The 18,708-nt window shown below is 40.8% G+C and overlaps 3 protein-coding genes across 3 annotated transcripts; 2 read left to right on the plus strand and 1 right to left on the minus strand.

Moving 5' to 3' along the window:
• Positions 1–826: 826 nt before the first annotated feature.
• Positions 827–6,238, minus strand: LOC130467685 (uncharacterized). Its single transcript, XM_056836273.1, has one exon. The coding sequence runs from the start codon at positions 6,236–6,238 to the stop codon at positions 827–829; it is 5,412 nt and encodes a 1,803-aa protein (XP_056692251.1).
• Positions 6,239–7,521: 1,283 nt separating this feature from the next.
• LOC110789037 (shaggy-related protein kinase gamma) lies at positions 7,522–16,690 on the plus strand. The gene is made up of 13 exons (XM_021993683.2): positions 7,522–7,900; positions 10,498–10,761; positions 11,061–11,153; positions 12,667–12,726; positions 12,844–13,116; positions 13,235–13,309; positions 13,879–13,935; positions 14,017–14,157; positions 14,959–15,009; positions 15,104–15,199; positions 15,383–15,466; positions 15,973–16,075; positions 16,171–16,690. The coding sequence occupies exons 1-13, from the start codon at positions 7,841–7,843 to the stop codon at positions 16,230–16,232; spliced, it is 1,419 nt and encodes a 472-aa protein (XP_021849375.1). The 5' UTR covers positions 7,522–7,840; the 3' UTR covers positions 16,233–16,690.
• A 511-nt stretch (positions 16,691–17,201) lies between these two features.
• LOC130467686 (uncharacterized) lies at positions 17,202–17,597 on the plus strand. Its single transcript, XM_056836274.1, has 2 exons — positions 17,202–17,451; positions 17,533–17,597. Exons 1-2 carry the CDS (start codon positions 17,202–17,204, stop codon positions 17,595–17,597), a joined length of 315 nt encoding a protein of 104 aa, XP_056692252.1.
• The last annotated feature ends 1,111 nt before the right edge of the window (positions 17,598–18,708 follow it).

The raw sequence follows: 18,708 nt of genomic DNA on the forward strand, positions 1-18,708 counted from the left end.
TCATCACCAGGCTCTTCCTGTGGTTCTTCCAACAGTTTTTTCCGGCCTCATACTTGTTAATGTCTGTTGGTAGCTTTTGAATATCATTTAGCGGATGTAACTTATAAACAATTTCCCTTTTTGGTACCTTTTAGCTGTTTGTGGCACTTTGTCTTTTGCCGTGTGTTAACTGTTTCAAGAACGTTATTGTCGTCTTGGCTGCGCCATCTGAGGCGTATGTTTGTGCCTTTTAGCAGCTACTCACTCCGCATTTAGTTATTTTTGGGTGGTGGCTGTCGTCCCTGTATTTGTTTAAAACCTATGTGATGCACTTGATGGATTATCCGTTTGTTTTTATTCAATTTGTCACGTAATGGCGTCGTTTTGCCTTTGATTTTATTATATATTGCATCTTGCCTCTTGTCGACTGGGCCAATGTGTTCAACCCTTGCATATGCTTATGTCGTATTTTGCCTCGTTGCTGACTGAGCCAATGTGCTCAACCTTTGATTTCGTTTTGTTGTATCTTGCAACATTGCTGACTGAGCCAATGTGCTCAACCTTTTATGTCGTTTTGTCGTATCTTGCAACATTGCTGACTGAGCCAATGTGCTCAACCTTTTATTTCGTTTTGTCGTATCTTGCAACATTGCTGACTGAGCCAATGTGCTCAACCTTTTATTTCGTTTTGTCGTATCTTGCAACATTGCTGACTGAGCCAATGTGCTCAACCTTTTATTTCGTTTTGTTTATGCCGTATAGTTTACCTGGAATATAGTTGTAGCTCATATATTAGATTTCAAAATATGGCACTGTCGGCCCTACTACATCATGTTTTCATACAACTTCACACATGGAATTTTCTTAAAGTATCTGCGTTCCATGAGTTCTTCAGCGGTGTTCCATTCATCTCCATTAGTCTGTATGATCCAGCTACCACTTCTTCCCATATTTGGTAGGGCCCTTCCCAATTTGCAGTCAGTTTTCCTTGTTTTTGAGCTTTGCCGGTTGCTGCCGTCCGGCGGAGTACAAGGTCGCCTACCTCCAGCTTCCTATGTTTTACTCGCTTGTTGTAGGCCCTGCTCATTCTGTTTTTGTATGCGGCCGACCTAATTTCCGCCTGCAGTCTGACCTCTGGTAGGAAATCAAGCTGGTGTCTGAGTAAGCTGTCGTTTCCCTGTTCTTCATAATGCTGGATGCGAAAGGTGGGTAGTGCTACTTCATCCGGTATGACTGCTTCTGATCCGAAACACAGTTTGAAAGGACTCTCTCCTGTTGCTTCTTTAACCGTCGTTCTGTTACCCCATAGAACCTCTGGGACTGTGTCTGCCCACTTGCCCTTGAACTCATCCAACTTTTTCTTAAGGGCTACGAGTATTTGTTTGTTTGCAGCCTCGGCTTGCCCGTTGCTCTGCGGGTGGCAGACTGAGGCATATGCGAATTTGATCCGGTAGTCTGCCAAGAATGCTCGTATAGGTTCGCAGTCGAACTGGCATCCGTGGTCGAATACTATTGCTGTCGGTATTCCAAATCTTGTTATGATGTTTTTCCAGATGAACTTCCGTACCTGGTTGGCTGTTATTTTTGCTACCGGCTCGGCCTCAATCCATTTTGTGAAGTAATCGACGGCAACAATCAAGAACTTCCTGCCTCCTGAGGCTGTTGTGAAGGGTCCCACGATATCCATTCCCCACTGGGCGAATGGGATTGGATTCAAAATGGGCATCAAGTCGTTTGCTGGCATACGTATTACTGGGGCAAATAGCTGGCATTTTTCGCATTTCTTGACGTAGCTCTGTGCGTCCTCCAGCATGGTTGGCCAGTAGTAACCTTGTCTTTGGCAGATCAAAGCAAGTGTTTTTCCTCCTACATGGTTTCCGCATATTCCTTCATGCATTTCTTCGATTAACCTTGCGGATTCGTATGCCGTTAAACACCGCAGCAGGGGGAGGCTGAAGGCTCTTTTATAGATTTTCCCCTGATATATGACGTACCAGCAGATGTCTTTTTTGATTTTCTTTGCCTCCCTGATATCGGCCGGGAGAACTCCAGTCGTCTTGTACGCCCAGATATCATCGTACCACTCTTTGTTTGCCGTGATGATCATTATTTCCTTTCCTTTTTCCTCCGTACTCCTTCTGTGCATGATTTCTATCATTACTGATCGACTGAGCTCGATTGTTTTCGAACTGGCCAGTTTTGCTAGGCTGTCTGCGGCAGTGTTCAACGCTCTGGGGACCAATTCGATGTCAAAAGCTTCTAATTTCGCTGTCAGCGTCTTCAGTTTTTCTTGATACCGCCGCATTGACGGCTCTTTTGTTTCATACTCTCCCGAAAACTGATTTGCCACCAACTGAGAATCCGTTGTCATTACTATCCTCTTGGCATCTGCCAACAAGCATAGCTGTACCCCTGCAATGGCTGCTTCATATTCTGCTTCGTTGTTCGAAGCTGCGAAAGTGAATCTGATTGCGTATTCGAACTTATCTCCTGTCGGAGAGATCATGACAACGCCGGCTCCCGCTCCCGACTGAGCGGCTGAACCGTCTACTGATACTTTCCAGGATTCTGCTTTGGTTTCCTCTTCTTGATAGGATGCTTCAACTACGAAGTCAGCCAAAGCTTGTGCTTTTATTGCATTGCGCGGGTGAAACTCAAGATCGTACTCCGACAGCTCTATTGCCCATCGCAACAGTCTGCCGGCTGTATCCATTTTTTGCAAAGCCTTCTTTAGTGGAAAGTTCGTCAGAATTTGTATGGTATGTGCGTCAAAATATGGTCTGAGCTTTCTGGCGGCTATCAGGACTGCATAGGCCACTTTCTCTATCAGCGAGTATCTTGCTTCTGCCGGATTCAAAATGTGGCTGACAAAGTATATCGGCTGCTGGACTTTGTCTTTTTCACTGATTAGTACGGCAGCAACGGTTTGGGCTGAAGCGGACACATATAATTGTAGCTTGTCGCCCTCTTCCGGCCTGGCTATCGTCGGTAAAGCACGAAGATGTTCTTTTACCTTCTCGAAGGCCCTTTCCTCGGTTCCCCCCCACCGGAATTTTCCGTTCTGCTTAAGAGTGTTAAAAAATGGAATCGACCTGTCGGCTGATTTGCTAACAAATCTTGTCAGAGCCGCCATTCTTCCTGTCAGCCTTTGTACATCTTTGATGCTTTTTGGTTGAGGCAGACTGAGTATCGCTTCTACCTTATCTGGGTTTGCGTCTATGCCTCTCTCGCTGACAAGGAAACCCAAGAATTTCCCCGATTTCACTCCGAACACACATTTCTTGGGGTTTAGTTTCATTTGGTAACGGCGCAGAGTTTCAAACGTTTCCCTGAGGTCATCTAAATGATCGGTCTCCAATTTGCTTTTCACTATGGAGTCGTCGACGTATACTTCAATGTTGCGGCCTTTTTGGTTTGCGAACACTCTGTCGACCAGTTTTTGGTACGTTGCCCCAGCGTTCTTTAACCCAAACGGCATAGCCTTGTAACAGAATACTCCCCCCTCAGTGATGAATGCTGCTTTTTTCCTGTCGGCCTTTGCGAGGCTGACTTGGTGGTACCCGGAGAATGCATCAAGGAAACTGAGCAGCGCGTGGCCAGATGTGGAGTCGACTAGCCTGTCGATTCTTGGCAGTGGGTAGCAGTCTTTTGGGCATGCTCTATTAAGGTTTGTGAAATCTACGCACATTCTCCACGAGCCGTTTGACTTCTTAACCATTACGACGTTGGCCAACCACTCTGGGTAGTCGCATGGTTCAATAAATCCTGCTGCCAACAACTTTTCTACCTCTTCCTGTATTGCTTGATTTTTTTCTGTTGAGAAGTTTCTTTTCTTTTGCTTTACCGGCCTGACTGCTCTGTCGACATTCAGTCGGTGCTCGATTACCTCCGAGCTTATACCGGGCATTTCGTCTGCGGAAAATGCGAACACATCCGCATGTTCTCTCAACAGACCGATCATGTTTACCCGCAACTGGGGGTCAATGTCGGTTCCTAATTTTACTGTTCTGCCAGTTTCTCCTTCTACCATCTCGACTTCTTCTAACCTTCCTCCGGCCTCTACCCTAGGTAGAGAAGTCCCCTTTTCGATGCTTTCGATTGTGGGTGACTCCATTTTCTGCCTTTTCTCCTTCTTGGGCAAAAGAGATGACTCGCCCCCCAATCTTGGGGCTTGACCCTTTGCCGGTCTTTTCGTTGCTGCCTCTCTCGCTATATTCCTGGATGGGGTCAGTCGGCCTGGTGTTTTTAATGCCGTCAAGTAGCATGATCTTGCTGAATCTTGACTGCCTCGGATTCTTTCAGCCTTCTCAAAGTTAGACATGTATATCATAGTTAGATGGTATGTTGATACCACTGCTTGTGCATCGTGGATGAATGGCCGGCCCACTATTACGTTGTATGCAGCAGGCACTTTGATTACTAAGAAGTCTACCATTAGGTCCCTTGCGGCTCTACCTTCTCCAATCTGCACTGGTAGCCTGATGCTACCTTCCGGGAAGACTGTGGCTCCGGAGAATCCTATCACAGGATAGTTGACTCGTGTGAGTTCTGTCTCGTCTATTTTCAGCTGAACGAAGGCTTCCCAAAAGATAATGTTCGCTGAACTCCCTCCATCCACCAGTATTCGTTTCACTGGGAAGTTTGCTATTTCGAGGCCCAAAACCAGTGGATCGTCGTGAGGGTATATAATTCCGCGACAGTCGTCTGGGGTGAATGAAATATTTGGCATGACTTGGGTTGCCGGCCATTTTATGGTGCTGTGGTAGTTTACCAGGTGGCGGTGTTCGCCCAGACTTCTGCCGGCTCCACTGATTGTTCCTCCATGGCACGGTCCTCCAGATATGACCCATACTGTCGGCCCCTTCTGGCCACTGTTTCTAGCCTCCCCATTCCGACTGGTTTCTGGTGCTTTCTGCTCTATTCGGAGCGGTGTTTGGGTGGATGGTAATCTGTTGTTTGTGTTATTGCTTTGCCAATTGCTATTCTGTTGGTTGTTGTTGTTCTGTCGGGCTTTATATTGTGTCAGATAGCCTCTCCTGATCATATCCTCGATGTTATCCTTCAAATCTCTGCAGTTTTCCGTATAGTGTCCACAGTCATCATGGAATGCGCAGTACTTCGATTGTGGTCGGGGTTTGTCGCTCATTGGTGGAGGCCTCTTCCAGTTTTCGTTCTTGTTGACATTGTAAATTGCGGCTCTTGGGGCGTTCAATGGAGTGTATTCGTGGAATGTGGGGTATATGCTGGTTGATTGTTTCTGGTAATCCCTCCCTCTTGGGTCTTTCCTCTGTTCATCCTTTCTGAACCCCCTATTCTGATTCTGCTGCGCCGGCTGAACCGGCCTTGGTGCGGCATTTCTGGTCTGTGCCGACTGATAGTGATTTGGGATTGTCATCAGCTCGTCGCTTTTGATGTATTCGTGGGCCTTTATCAGTGCGCTTCCCAAATCGGTGAAGGATTTTCTTCCCAAGTATTTTTTGAACTCGCAGTGGTTCATTCCTCTCATCAGGGCCACCACAGCTATCTCTTGCTGCAAGTTTGGTATGCTGGTGGACTCGTTGTTGAATCTGGTGAGGTAATCTCTTAAGGATTCTCCGCTTCTCTGGGTGACTGCCATCAGCTCTCCCGACGTTTTCTTTCTCTGCTGCCGGCTGATGAACCGTAGCATGAACTCTGTTTCTAACTGTCGGTAATTATATACCGACCCCTTTGGTAGTCCCTTATACCAGCCGGATGCCACTCCCAGCAGCGTTGAGGGAAATATCTTGCACCACATGGCGTCGGAATCTGTATACAACATCATATGTTGCTCAAATGTGTTGCAGTGGACCTCCGGATCTGTGGATCCGTCGTACTTGCAGAGTGGGAACTTCAATTTCTCCATTGGTTCCTCCAGAATGTCCGCGCACAGGGGGGAGTTTGCAGGTTGGATGGTGTAACGGCGCGACGCGTATCTCTGGGGTGCTTCTCTTGTCTCTTCGATGACCATGGGTTCCGGCCGACTGCGCAGAGCAATCGCCTGGTTTGTATTTGGGTGTTGTTCTTGTTGCACTAGGATCTGTTCTCCGAATAGGTTTCTTATCGGCAATCTCTTCCGTTTTTCGCCGACTGGTGTTTCTGCAGTCTGGTGTATGATTGTCCTGGGTACAGGTTCTGTGTTTGCCTTTCTTGCTGGCTTCAAGGCCGACAACGCGGCCATCACCGCTCTTGCTGTAGCCAACTGTTCCTCCGAGAACTGACCGGCGAGTTCAGACGGCATTTGCGTATCGTCCTGGGCTGGGCTTTTGGGCTCTCCTTCTGAGTCGTCGTCCTCGACTGAGTATCCCAGAACATGCAAGGGTGTTGCTGCAGTCGTAGTTTTGCTGACGACCGACTGGCTCCCTAGCTGGGGGGTGGGTTGGTCATTGACGGGTGTTATTATTGGTTCTGCCGAGAATAGCGTGGGTTTCAATGGGGTTGTTGTTTTTGTCGTCTGCGTACTCTGTGGGGTTGCTTTCGAGGCCTGCTTTTTGCTTCTCTTATACGAATCTGACTGCGTACTCTCCATTTTCAAGGGTGATGATTATGATTGATTTCTTTTTTTTTTTTTTTTTTTTTTTTGTTTTGCCTGGCTGTGGGTTCTGCTTACAAGTGGGGGTCCCCTCCTTCTAGCGCCAATTGTTCCGGCGGCGGACTCGAAACAGGAAAAGGATGACTGACTCCCGACTGAGGTTGCTGACTGGATCCTGCACAGTGAAGCCGTTAACTAGCCTCGGGGGTGATCCGAGAATTACCCCTCCGATGCTTAAGTCAGATTATGCTGATAGCTCTGTAATAAATGCTCATAAGAATGATTGGATTGGAATTGCGTACCTTTGGCATTGATGGGGGTCCGTATATATAGACGGGTCATTTGTACGGAGGACCCGGGTTATTACCCGTTGGTTCCGGATCCTCCCTTTCGGCTCTGATAGGCAGATGATGTCAGAGAACTGCCGACTGGGTTTGTAAACCCTGGATGCCGACTGCACCTTTGGTGCTTCTTGTGAGTATATGTCTATGTTACAGCTGTTATGGGTTGTCCTACCGGCATACCGGTAGGGCTACCCGTACAACTAGCCCCCTCAGAGTGACTACAGCTGGTTTTTACGGTCTGTAGTTGCTCTGATAAAAGGAAAAAAGCGAAAGCTGGGGTAAGCCCCCTATACAACTAGCCCCCTCGGGGACGATCAACACCCCACGGGTGTGATTGTTCTGTAGATGGTTGTTTTTCAGTGCGGTTTTTAGCTCAATACTTGTTCTGATGTCACGACTAGCCCCCATTAGGACAAGGATTGATTGCTTTAAGTGGAAGGTTTTTTGTATGCCGGCTGCCCATGTTTGTGTTTGATTCTCTTGGCTGACTGTTATCCTTGATTTCAATGTAAAAAACGACAAAATGAAACTCCTCCTCTCGCAGTCTGCACCGTCAGATCCATGAAGAAATCCAACGGTGGAGAAGCTGAAGTTTGACTGAGTTTGACTGATCAGGTGAAATGAAAAACAAACAGTTGAGGCTCGCCATGATTGGAGCTTTGACCATGCCAGAATAGGAGAGAGAAATTTAACCTCCCCCATTTTTATTCTTCCTCCTTCATTTTCGGGAGGAGAGAGAAACAGACACAAATTGATTTATTTTCTGGTTTTTTAGGGATTTTTTCTTCTTCCATTTCCCCCCTCTTTCGATTTTTCGTCTGAATTTGCAGAGGAGAGAGAGATTTAATCTCTCTTTCTCTATCTTCGTCTTCTTCCCTCTTTTCGATAATTTCTGGGAATTTTTGAAATTTCTAGGGTTTCTTGTGAGGGAGAAAAGGGGGGAGGAGCTGAGAGAAAGTAATAGAAGATGAATGTGATGCGTCGTCTCAAAAGCATTGCTTCTGGCCGCACTTCTATCTCTGACATCGTATGTTTTTCTTATCTTTTTCGTTGTTAATTTTATGATATGTTTTTTTTTATTTAAATTGAATTAATGATGTTTCTTAATATGGATAATATTGTTGGAGATTGGAAATTTAATTTGGGATTTGAATCATATGTGAGTTTGTAGATTGTATGGTCAATTAGTGTAGATTTTACATCTGTTTTGGTGAAGAGTTTCAATTGTTTTAGAAATTAGTGACATTTAAATAAATAAATTGAATCAGGAAAATCAGGAGTTTAGGTAATATTGTAAACAATAAGGAAATCCATAGCTTTTATATCGAATTGAAGGATTTTCGGTACAGTTAAGGGAATACCATAGCTTTCTATTGGGTACACCGGAGGTCATAGACGCGCCATCAAAAAGAGGGGAGAAAGATTCACAAGGGCTGCTTTTCCTTTGAATTGTTGCTTTGGTTAGGAGCACATGCTCCGAGATTATTACCACCATTAAAGCTCGGATATTTGTAGCGGCAGGGGATTTGTAATCCGAGTCTCCTCTTGTCGATCCAATGACATGAAGAGAAATGATGTAATACTTGAAACCAGGCCATTATTTCATTAACTTTCCAAACTGACCCTCTATCAACATTATCCTTCTGCTCTTTTTCGTTCCTGTTGATTCTCGCTGATAAGTCTATGGCATTTGTTGAATTGGATGTGCAGAAGCTTGCCATGTGCTGTAGCTCTTACTAATCTATTTATATATGCTTTGTGCCTTGTGCTTTGGTTCTGAATTCTAATACTTCTATTCTTTCGGTGGGCAATGCTCATTTCTTATTTTTGGTCTTTTCTTTGGACTGGTTCACCTATGGTGTAGGAAAGACAATTGTATTCCGTTTTGACTTTAATGTTTTAAGGGAACCTTGTCCTAATTTCTATTGTGAGATGGAATTGCAGCTTGATCAAAATTTTCGTTACATTATTCTTGTTGATTTGAGGGGACTGATAAAAATAACAATGAGTTGGGAGATGATAATGTGAATTGTTTGAGGATTCAATTCAGGTGTTGGGGTTTGTTAGTGTTAACTTGACATGATTCTACATAAACATCATTCCAATTACTTTTATGAGGCTCTGACTTGGTAGCGTTAGTGGGTTAGTCAGATGCAGCACTGCCCTAGCAATAATAAAGGGGTTGTCTCCAGCTAGCCCTTGAACCAAAATAACATATGGTACTTCAAAATATGAAAGACACATTACATTCACTGTTTTTGAGATTTTTGTCCATTATGATTCAAATCAAAATATTAACATATCTTCTAGTTCCATTTCTAATGGCTGAAAGTACCTCAAATCTTCTAAATGTAGCTATATTTGTCTTGAGCTGTATTCATAAGGTCCAACAGCAAAAGGTAGCAACATACATTTTGATAGCTGATTGAAAGAGTTGGCATCACTCTCTTCAGTATAAAGTTGTATAATCAATTATGACCTGTAGTGATGCTAGGTTATAGAGGAGGTTTTTTAGCTGCGCCTTATACATTTTTGTGCCATTAAAATATGGCAATTGTGAGCGTGCATTGAGGATGAGGCACTCTTTCTGTATATCCAATGATATAAAAGATTGGAGAAGGTGAAAGGTCTCCGAAGAACTTTTATTTGTTACGATGAGAGTGTGGATGCAATTGCTTTATGAAGAGAATGCATGAAGTTATGTGATAGATGCTGAAAGATGTGGTTCTTATCACTGCTATCTAACTTTTCTTCACACCACGTTTGCTGTGTTGCTGAGCTATCTTCCAGCAACTACGGTCTTGCAAATTTGTTTTCTTTTCCTTATCTATTTTTAAGTTTGAACACAACTTTGTAATCAGATTACCACCCTCCATTAATACAAACTGTTCACCTTTGCCTTCCTATTGCCAATTTGTCATTCCTGCTATGCTGGTCAATATTTTATGATATTGACCTTGGTTAAATATTAGTTGCCATTCTTGATCTGGTGCGCCTGAGGGTATCCGGAAAGTGGAAACAATTACTTCTGTATCTTCCGTATTTGTAATGAAATTGAAATGCTAGGGGACTAGGAGGAGTAGCAAACTTAGCTATTAGACTATTATGGCGCTGCCAACATTCCTCGGAAATGTTACACTCTTTGTTCCGTTTTTCTGGCTCATTGCAATGAATGTCACTCTGTTGAGCACTCCTGTCCGTCCCGTGTATCTTTCTTATAACTTTTCTTTTAAGAATTGTGTGGAAAGAACTAAATGGAAGCTCTTTTTAGGCTGCAAAGAATTATGACTACTTGATGATTGTGTGGTTGAAGGGTAGAGGTATCTTTTGTAAACACTAATTTCCGTACATAAAATGCTCGCTTCAAAGTAATGATTATATGGGTAAATTCTTATCAACTGGTATAATAGGGGTCCAAACCCTTACATGCTTTATCCAATAACTGCTTCATCTTCTTCTTTATCTTCTTTAGAGTTTAGACTTCTTCACTATATAGTGTCTCATCTGTTCTCCATCAAATGAAGTAGATATGGAGTCTGGTTCCATTCTAATGAATTGTGTTGAAGTTTTGAGCCTTTTTATATCTTGTAGTTTTATTGCAAAGTGCAATTTATGTTTATTTAGGGCGGGGATTGTAGCACCAAGAGGGCCAAAGTTGAGCACGAAACAGAAGGAAGTTTCACTGATGAATCACACCAATCAAACCTTGATGAGAGATGTACTACAGAAGTAGAGCAACGTGTGGCTTCAACATCCATGGAAGCTGTTCCAAGCACATCTGATGTGAATCCTATTGATAATACGCAAAAAGCTGATTATGATAAGCTTCCTACAGAAATGCATGGAATGAAAATCCAGGATAGCAAAGCAGATAAAGGTGATGATAAGGTAATTTTGAAGTCATTAGGCCTCTATGGATTGGGAAAAAGGCTTTTTCTTCACGTTGTTCTTGGAATAGAAGTTGAGTTAAAGTTCTACAATAGAGGAATTCGCTTTTGATGATTTCCCCGCCTGATAAACTTTATGGTTAAATCCAATAAAATTTGGTTCTTGTTGATGAATGGGCTAGTTGACAGTAGGATGAATAGATTTCTTTTAAATCTTGTTTTTCTGAATATTATGTTCTCATCTTTAAATACTTCTAGTGGGAAGCATTAACTTAATTTTTTTGTCCTGGGAACAATTAGGACATGGAAGCAGCTTTTGTGAGTGGCAGTGGCACTGAAGCTGGTCAGATAATTACAACTACAATGAGTGGTAGGAATGGGCAGCCAAAGCAGGTGATTGCTTTTGTTTTTTGTACTGTACCAGTCTTGATTTAGTTACTTGTGTTTATATTTGTTGATGCAAGTGTAGTCTGTTTGGGAGGATTGCATTTGGATATATTCGTGCACAATTTTCCTGCCTAGTAGGCACCAAGTCTGTCCCTCTTGCTTGATCAGTATTCAATGGAATAATTGAACTGTTTGGTTAAAAGAAATTCTAAGATGAAATCTTTTTTTTTATATATGTATTTATGTTTTCGATTATGTGTGATGAACGGAAGATAGTACTTTTCAATCAAAGGTTTTGGAAAGAATGTTTATTGTAAGTTGTTGTCTATTGTGATCTAGTTGGACCGTTGGGTTAAAGGAGAGGGTGTATTTAATTTCCTGATCATTTAGGCCTATCATGTTCATGATCTCTGCCTTTTCTATGTTATTTTAAAGATTGATTAGAGAAGGTAAAACCTGCACAGACCCTTTTGAAGCTAAAAGGGAGTTGGGATAAAACTTGAAGGATGTGCTCTTGTGTGTTGTGTCATGATTAAAATAGGTAGGAATAGGATCTCTATCAAGTTTTAGGACTTCCTGATTGAGCTCTCCATGTTTAGATGCTGATTGATAGATATTATTGATTTTTTTGGGTCGCAGATTTATGCTTGATTTTTGTCCGGTGGGGAGTGATTTGTCTGATAAACCCAAGTGGAATTGGTGGTTATGTTGGTTCGTAATGGTATTGTAACCAATGTACGACATTGTGGTGTTGAATTGTTTAAACAAGGAACTTCTTTTTTAATCTTGATTTGGCATTTTCCAGGGAAGAGCTTTGTTTGTGTAAACTAGTTTACTAGTGTTGCATCGTGATGGTGATGTTGGAGTCATTGTATTATGGGATGTCACTCATGTCATGGTTCTAAATATGGGTTGCCATTTGATCTGTAGGGTGGTATTGGGTACTGGTGCGCAGTCATTTGGTGTATTGATTAAACAAAAGCCATTTTTTTTAATCATGTCTTGCGTGACCTGAACCACTGCAAAGTGGTTGAATAATAGATCATCTTTTGAATTTAGTCGTCAACTGCTTGGAGGAAGTGTGAAGTGACTATTCTTTTATTTCTTTGTGGTAACAAGTGATGTTATTTCTTTTCAAATGTATTTTATATATCATGTTATCATAATTCTTGAGCGTTTTGTAGCCTGAGTAGTTTCAGGTTTAAGTTGGGACTTGGGAGTCTGATCTATTGTTAATTTGATAACTGGCGAGCTTGTCCATTGGTTGATTGTTGATAATTTTGCGTTGGATGGTTGGCCAAGTTAATGTTGAGTCGCTTTGTTGCATATCAATTCATTATGGGATTTACACTTTATAGAGAGGGTATTTTTATCTCACCTTTAGTAGTTTTGGTATTATACTGCTCCTGAAATTCCTTGCCTTCGATATTCTCTATGTTCTATGTTGTTTTTCCTGTGTTAGTACTTAGGCGAGAATACACGTCTATCATTGCTTATCAGTATATTTAATCTGTCTCAGACCGTTTCTTACATGGCGGAACGCGTGGTTGGCACTGGATCATTTGGTGTAGTCTTCCAGGTAATTGGAATGAGATCATTGTGCATGTGATTGCCTTTGGCTCTTGAGCAGGTTATTAGGTGCTAATTTATCTATATTCCTCTTTCTTTTTTGTCTGAAACCTATACAAATACCTAGGCGAAGTGCTTGGAAACTGGTGAGCAAGTTGCAATTAAAAAGGTGTTGCAAGATAAGCGATACAAGAACAGGGAGCTCTCGATCATGCGTTTACTAGAGCATCCCAATGTTGTTCAACTAAAGCATTGTTTCTATTCAACGACCGAAAAGGATGAGGTGTACCTTAACCTCGTCCTTGAGTATGTTCCTGAAACTATCTACCGGGTTTTGAAGCACCATAATAGGATGAATCAGCACATGCCAATGATCTATGTACAACTTTATACCTACCAGGTAAGCTTGACCGATATTCTGATGTAAAGTATTGATGTACTTGTGCAACTTTTTGCTTCTGTTACTGAATAACTGTTCTGATTTATTTAACATAAGCATTTTCTGTCTTCTTTTGTAGATTTGTCGCTCGCTCAATTATATACACAATGTTATTGATGTTTGCCATCGTGATATCAAGCCCCAGAATATACTTGTGAGTCATTGTTGGGCTTTCTTTTGAGTTAAAGTTTTTATCTTTCGAAACTGTAATTTACTACTCCCTCCGTTTTATTTTATGTTCCCATTTACTGTACACTCTTGTTTCGAAGATTGATGATTGGGTGTAAGAAAAAGGTGGAAAGAGTAAGAGAGATGTAATATATTGATGGTATTAGTGGGTAAGTAGGAGAGAGATGATGAAAAGGTGTAATTATTATGGGGAAAATTGGTAAGATGGTAAAATTGATTGACAAAAATAGAATAAAGTAGAAGTGGATACATAAAAGAACCATTTCTTTTTGGAAAGTGGATACATAAAAGAACCATTTCTTTTTGGAAAGTGGATACATCAAAAAAATATAATGGAGGGAGTACTATTCTTTTTAATCATTGCTTAAATTTATGAACTCTTAAACTCTGTTGAGGGTAGGCTGTATAAATCTCTACTTCCCTAGATCTGGTCTAGCAGGATCTCTATGTCGTTTAGCTGATGGAACAATTTGTTTACTTGTAATGACTATATAATATTACTCTTCCATTGAGATCTTGTTAATGTCTTTGCAGGTTAATCCACACACTCATCAAGTAAAGCTGTGTGATTTTGGGAGTGCAAAGATGTTGGTATGTCATTTTTATATTGGAGGGTTATTTGATTTTTATTCTTTTTGTTTTGCTGGGTTTAATTTTGATTTCCAACTGTAGGTTCCAGGTGAACCTAATATTTCATACATTTGTTCCCGTTATTATCGAGCTCCAGAACTGATATTTGGAGCTACTGAGTACACGACTGCAATCGATATGTGGTCTGTGGGTTGTGTCATGGCCGAGCTTCTCCTAGGACAGGTTGGTCTTTGCAATTTCAACTTGTATGCAATGTTTGGTATTTTGAATTCGTGTTTCAGCTCTATAAATCTGTCTCCCTCATTTTCCCATCTTATATTCTCTCGTTGGTTGAACTTGGATGGACATTGGTTTTTTATCATCCTAAAGCCCGTGCTTGTACACAACAATTTCCTTTATGCTTCCTTAAAAGAACGTGTGCTGGATTTCCTTTTTTGTCTAAATTTTATGCAAGTCTGCAGAGCTGTTTAAGAGAGTGGGGTTAGTTTTACTTGTATTTCTTAAGTCTCAAAAGCTGAAATTCACTTTAATTGCGTATTGGGTTGGTGAAAAGGCAGGAGGACCTTCTATTTTTTCTTCCTTACTGTCCAATCAGTCTACATACCTTGGTTTGGCTAGAGCCTTATTTGGGACCTAGTGAAAATGATTGTCGAGCTATATGTTTTTGTTTTCCTTTTCTCAAATCTTGATTTTTGAATGTTCCAAAAATATTTATGTAAAAACTGGCTAATATCTTCATAGGGGGTTCAACCAGTTGAAGGACTAATAAAAAAAGATGAACCAGCCAATTAATAAGTAATTCAAGTTTGTCTTAAACTGGGAATTCTTTTCTTATATCACCCTCACATGAGCATCTTTTGTTTCTACTGGTATCATGTTAACTTATACAGTAACAACGTACTATCTATCAAGTAAAAGAGAGGTGACCGTTTTGATGGTTTATACTAAAAAAAATGATGATGTGTGCGACTTTGGTGGCTTTCCTCTTATTTTTGTGGTTTCTGATTGTTAAATCATGTGCAGCCATTGTTTCCCGGTGAAAGTGGTGTTGATCAACTGGTGGAAATCATCAAGGTGTGCCTTCAAAGTGTTTCGCAGTTCAATACATGTTTTATCTCCCTTCTGCTTTTAGATCATAACTTACATCCACGTTTTGTTGTGATGTCAGATTTTGGGAACACCAACTAGAGAAGAAATAAAGTGTATGAATCCAAATTACAGCGAGTTTAAGTTTCCCCAAATCAAGGCTCATCCATGGCACAAGGTTTTGTTAGCTCCTCCTCCCCCCCCCCCCCCCCCCCCCCCCCCCCCCCGTCCCCTCCTTTCAAAATACACGTACATGTGCGAATTTACCCTCTGATTTAGGGAAGAATTCTGCTATTTTTAGTTTATAGCAAACTTGTTTCTGGATCTTTAGCTGTTTAAACAAAACTGTATCTTATTTCAGGTGTTTCACAAGCGTATGCCCGCTGAAGCTGTTGATCTTGTATCGAGATTGCTCCAGTATTCACCAAAGCTTCGATGCTCAGCTGTAAGAATATTTTCCCTTTATTTTCCAGTAACCTTGGAACAAGTATCGACATCCCTAATCTGTTTTGTTCTTCATTTAAACTTCTAAGCAATAAGTGTGTGACCTTCTGTTTATTTTATATTCAGGCTTTTGATTATACTTTGTTTTGTCATACACCCATTTAAGCCAAGTACACTACATTTGTGAAACGAGTCACTTTGATTTTGACCACATGTTCAATCTCTTTTATTTTGTGCTGGAATAATTATCAGTGGAGAATCTTACGTTGTATTCAGTATATTTACTTGGCCTAAAAGGGAAAATGGGTGACCCTCCAAGTGTGATTGCATAGTTATGGTGTGCGTACCCTTCCAGTCTTCCAAGTGCGCTACCTTGGTGGTTTTTCTCTGCTTCCCCCTAGTCACAATAGTTCCTAATCCTCACGTTTGTGCCTCTTATAAATCAAATTATATTCCTGGTTGTTTATGAAAAAATAAATTGTTACTTAATTTTTAATTTTCTCTCAGCTGGAGGCTTGTGCGCATCATTTCTTCGATGATCTGAGAGACCCAAATGCAAGCTTGCCTAATGGCAGACCTCTTCCTCCTCTATTCAACTTCACGCCTGATGGTATGTTTTGTGCCCTTTCTTTCCTCCCCCCTTTTGAAAACTTTGTTCTCCTTCTTTTTCCTAATAATACTAAAGAATCTGGTCATATATTTCAGAGTTGGCTCATGCGACACCTGAACTACGTGCACGTCTCATACTTGACCCAACAAAGAAGTGAAAAGTTTCAAGGTGCTGGTTGGCATCTCTGGCCAGTGACATATTTTCCTTGGTTTGTTAATGTGCCCACAAGTTATCTTGAATTGTGAGTGCTCCCTGAGCTTGTCATCCTCATTTACGTGTTCAATCCAGCAAGAACACTTTACTTGGAAGATCAGCTATGTATTTGTAACTGAGGTCGTTTTCTTCTTTAACCGGGGAATTAAGTAGTTCAAGAGAGTGTAATATACGCGGAATGGTGGTTATTTAGCTATGTTTTCAAAGTTACGACGCCTCTCCAATCACGGGGTGAAATTATGTATGTTTTTGTATCTAAGCCTTAGTTATTCATGGTCATCAAAACTTTCCATGGTTACTAGATTGCGTTTGCAACTACTAGGCTACGTGTAATATATAGTCACTTTTGTGCATTATTACGAGGTGTTGTGGAGAAATTTAAGGCTCTTATTTTTTGTGCGAGTGTATGAGTTGTGACCTCTACTTTTGTGGAATACTCGATTAACCTGTTTAAGTGTTTAACTTCCATGTATTTGAATGATAATTCCATGAACAATGACATTTTTGCACCCGTAATTTTAAACTCAGGCAACCAGACTCCATTGAATTGGCCTGAGTTCTGGAATTACGAACAAAGAAATGTACTAAGTACTACCTCCGTTTGAAATAATAGAGACACTTTAACTTTTGACACTATCACAAATTTTAATTTGACTATCATTTGTGATTTATTGGTAAGAAAAAACATAGGCGTGTGAGGTCTTATTTGATTCGTCTCGATATGTATTTTCGGAATATCTATTTTTTATAATTTTTATGAATACAAAATTAGAGATATTAATGTCCAAATATTTTCGCACGGAAGCATACATAAGATGGAACCCACCACCAGTGGGATGCTATGCTCTCAACTGCGATGGGGTGGCAAAGGGAACACCAGGACCAACCGGGGGAGGAGCGATAATTCGAGACAATGAAGGCAGGGAACTATGGACATTGCGTGGCATTCAAAGCGGAGGTTATGGCCTTAACTATGGGCCTGGAATTAGCGCGAAATCTGGGGATACAGAACCTCGAAGTCCAACTTGATAATATCTCGTGTGTGCAGATCCTACAGAATGAGGAACTTAGCCATGGGGAGTGCACACACCACATCAACTATTGTCGAGCCATGCTCAAGGATGCGAACTGGAAGGTGAAGATTTCTCACATTTATCGCGAAGGTAATCGCGCGGCGGATTGGCTTGCTAATCATGGAGTCGCTCAAAGTAATAGACTTAATATTTTACATAATGTTCCCTTAGCTCTTAGTTGTATTTTGGAGGAGGATAGTCGAGGTGTGGCATTACCTCGCTTAATCACCTCTTAGGTAGTTCTGGTTTTTGTTCCTTTTTTGCCTTTTCTAGAACAGTTTGTTTCTCGTTTCTTTGGATTAATTACCTTCATTTGAATCAAAAAAAAAAAAAAGTCCAAATATTTACATCGGCAAGCGTGAAAAGGCAAACTATCCCCATTATTTCGAAAAGTATGGAGTATTTGACAAGTTATTGGCAAGCAAGTTTTCTAGGGGTTTGCGCAAGTTCAATAAAAACCGGAGCATGGTAGACCCTAACGTAAGAGTGGTAAGACTAATCTAAATCGACATGTTCTCTTATATGCCATGTGAACTCGTTAATTTGAAGAAAAAGTACGAATTTATATCTACCATTTCAACAATATATATCGATCAGTTTGGAATGAGAACCCTCAAAGTCATAAAAATGATAATATCTTTCTATCTTACAATTTTAAATCGATGAATTAAAGAGTTCCTTAATGCAAATAAGATGAGTAAAATACTGATAAATTATCACTTATAATCTTAATACTATTTTGATTCGGTAAAATAACGCCTAATAACTTTTTATGTCGATAATAATTTATTTCATTCGTGAACAATTACACAATGCATTTTCTTTATCACCTTTCAACTTCCCTTGCACGTTAAATTCCCTAACAATACATATTAATTTACATAAGTTCATTTGCTCCATATCCCATCAATATTTAATGGCAAAACAATGAGTATGTTTTTATTGGTATATTTCCTCAAAGTCGAAATTGATTTGGTTTAATAATATCCCGCTCTATCTTTCCCTCAAAAAAATATAGAGTAGTATGCTTGGTTATAGTTTTATGTGATCATGTCATTTATGAAAATGAAATGAATATGACAACATTTGAACCAAACATCTATTGTCGAAAACCGAATCCAACATGATACGACGCTATAGAAACTTAGCCTAATTTAATCCAAATTATCATACTATGTCTATATGTACTATATGTACATAATTACCTTACATTTCTATAGTGTTTGTAATACGTAGTAAGTAGTATCATGAGAGTGATAAATAGCTCATTTGATTAGAGCTTTCATCCCGATTTCAAGTGATCCTACGTATTTGCCTGATCATACTATCACCCTCCGGCCTCCGACG

Source organism: Spinacia oleracea, chromosome 2, assembly GCF_020520425.1.
Source record: "Spinacia oleracea cultivar Varoflay chromosome 2, BTI_SOV_V1, whole genome shotgun sequence".
NCBI lineage: Eukaryota > Viridiplantae > Streptophyta > Magnoliopsida > Caryophyllales > Amaranthaceae > Spinacia > Spinacia oleracea.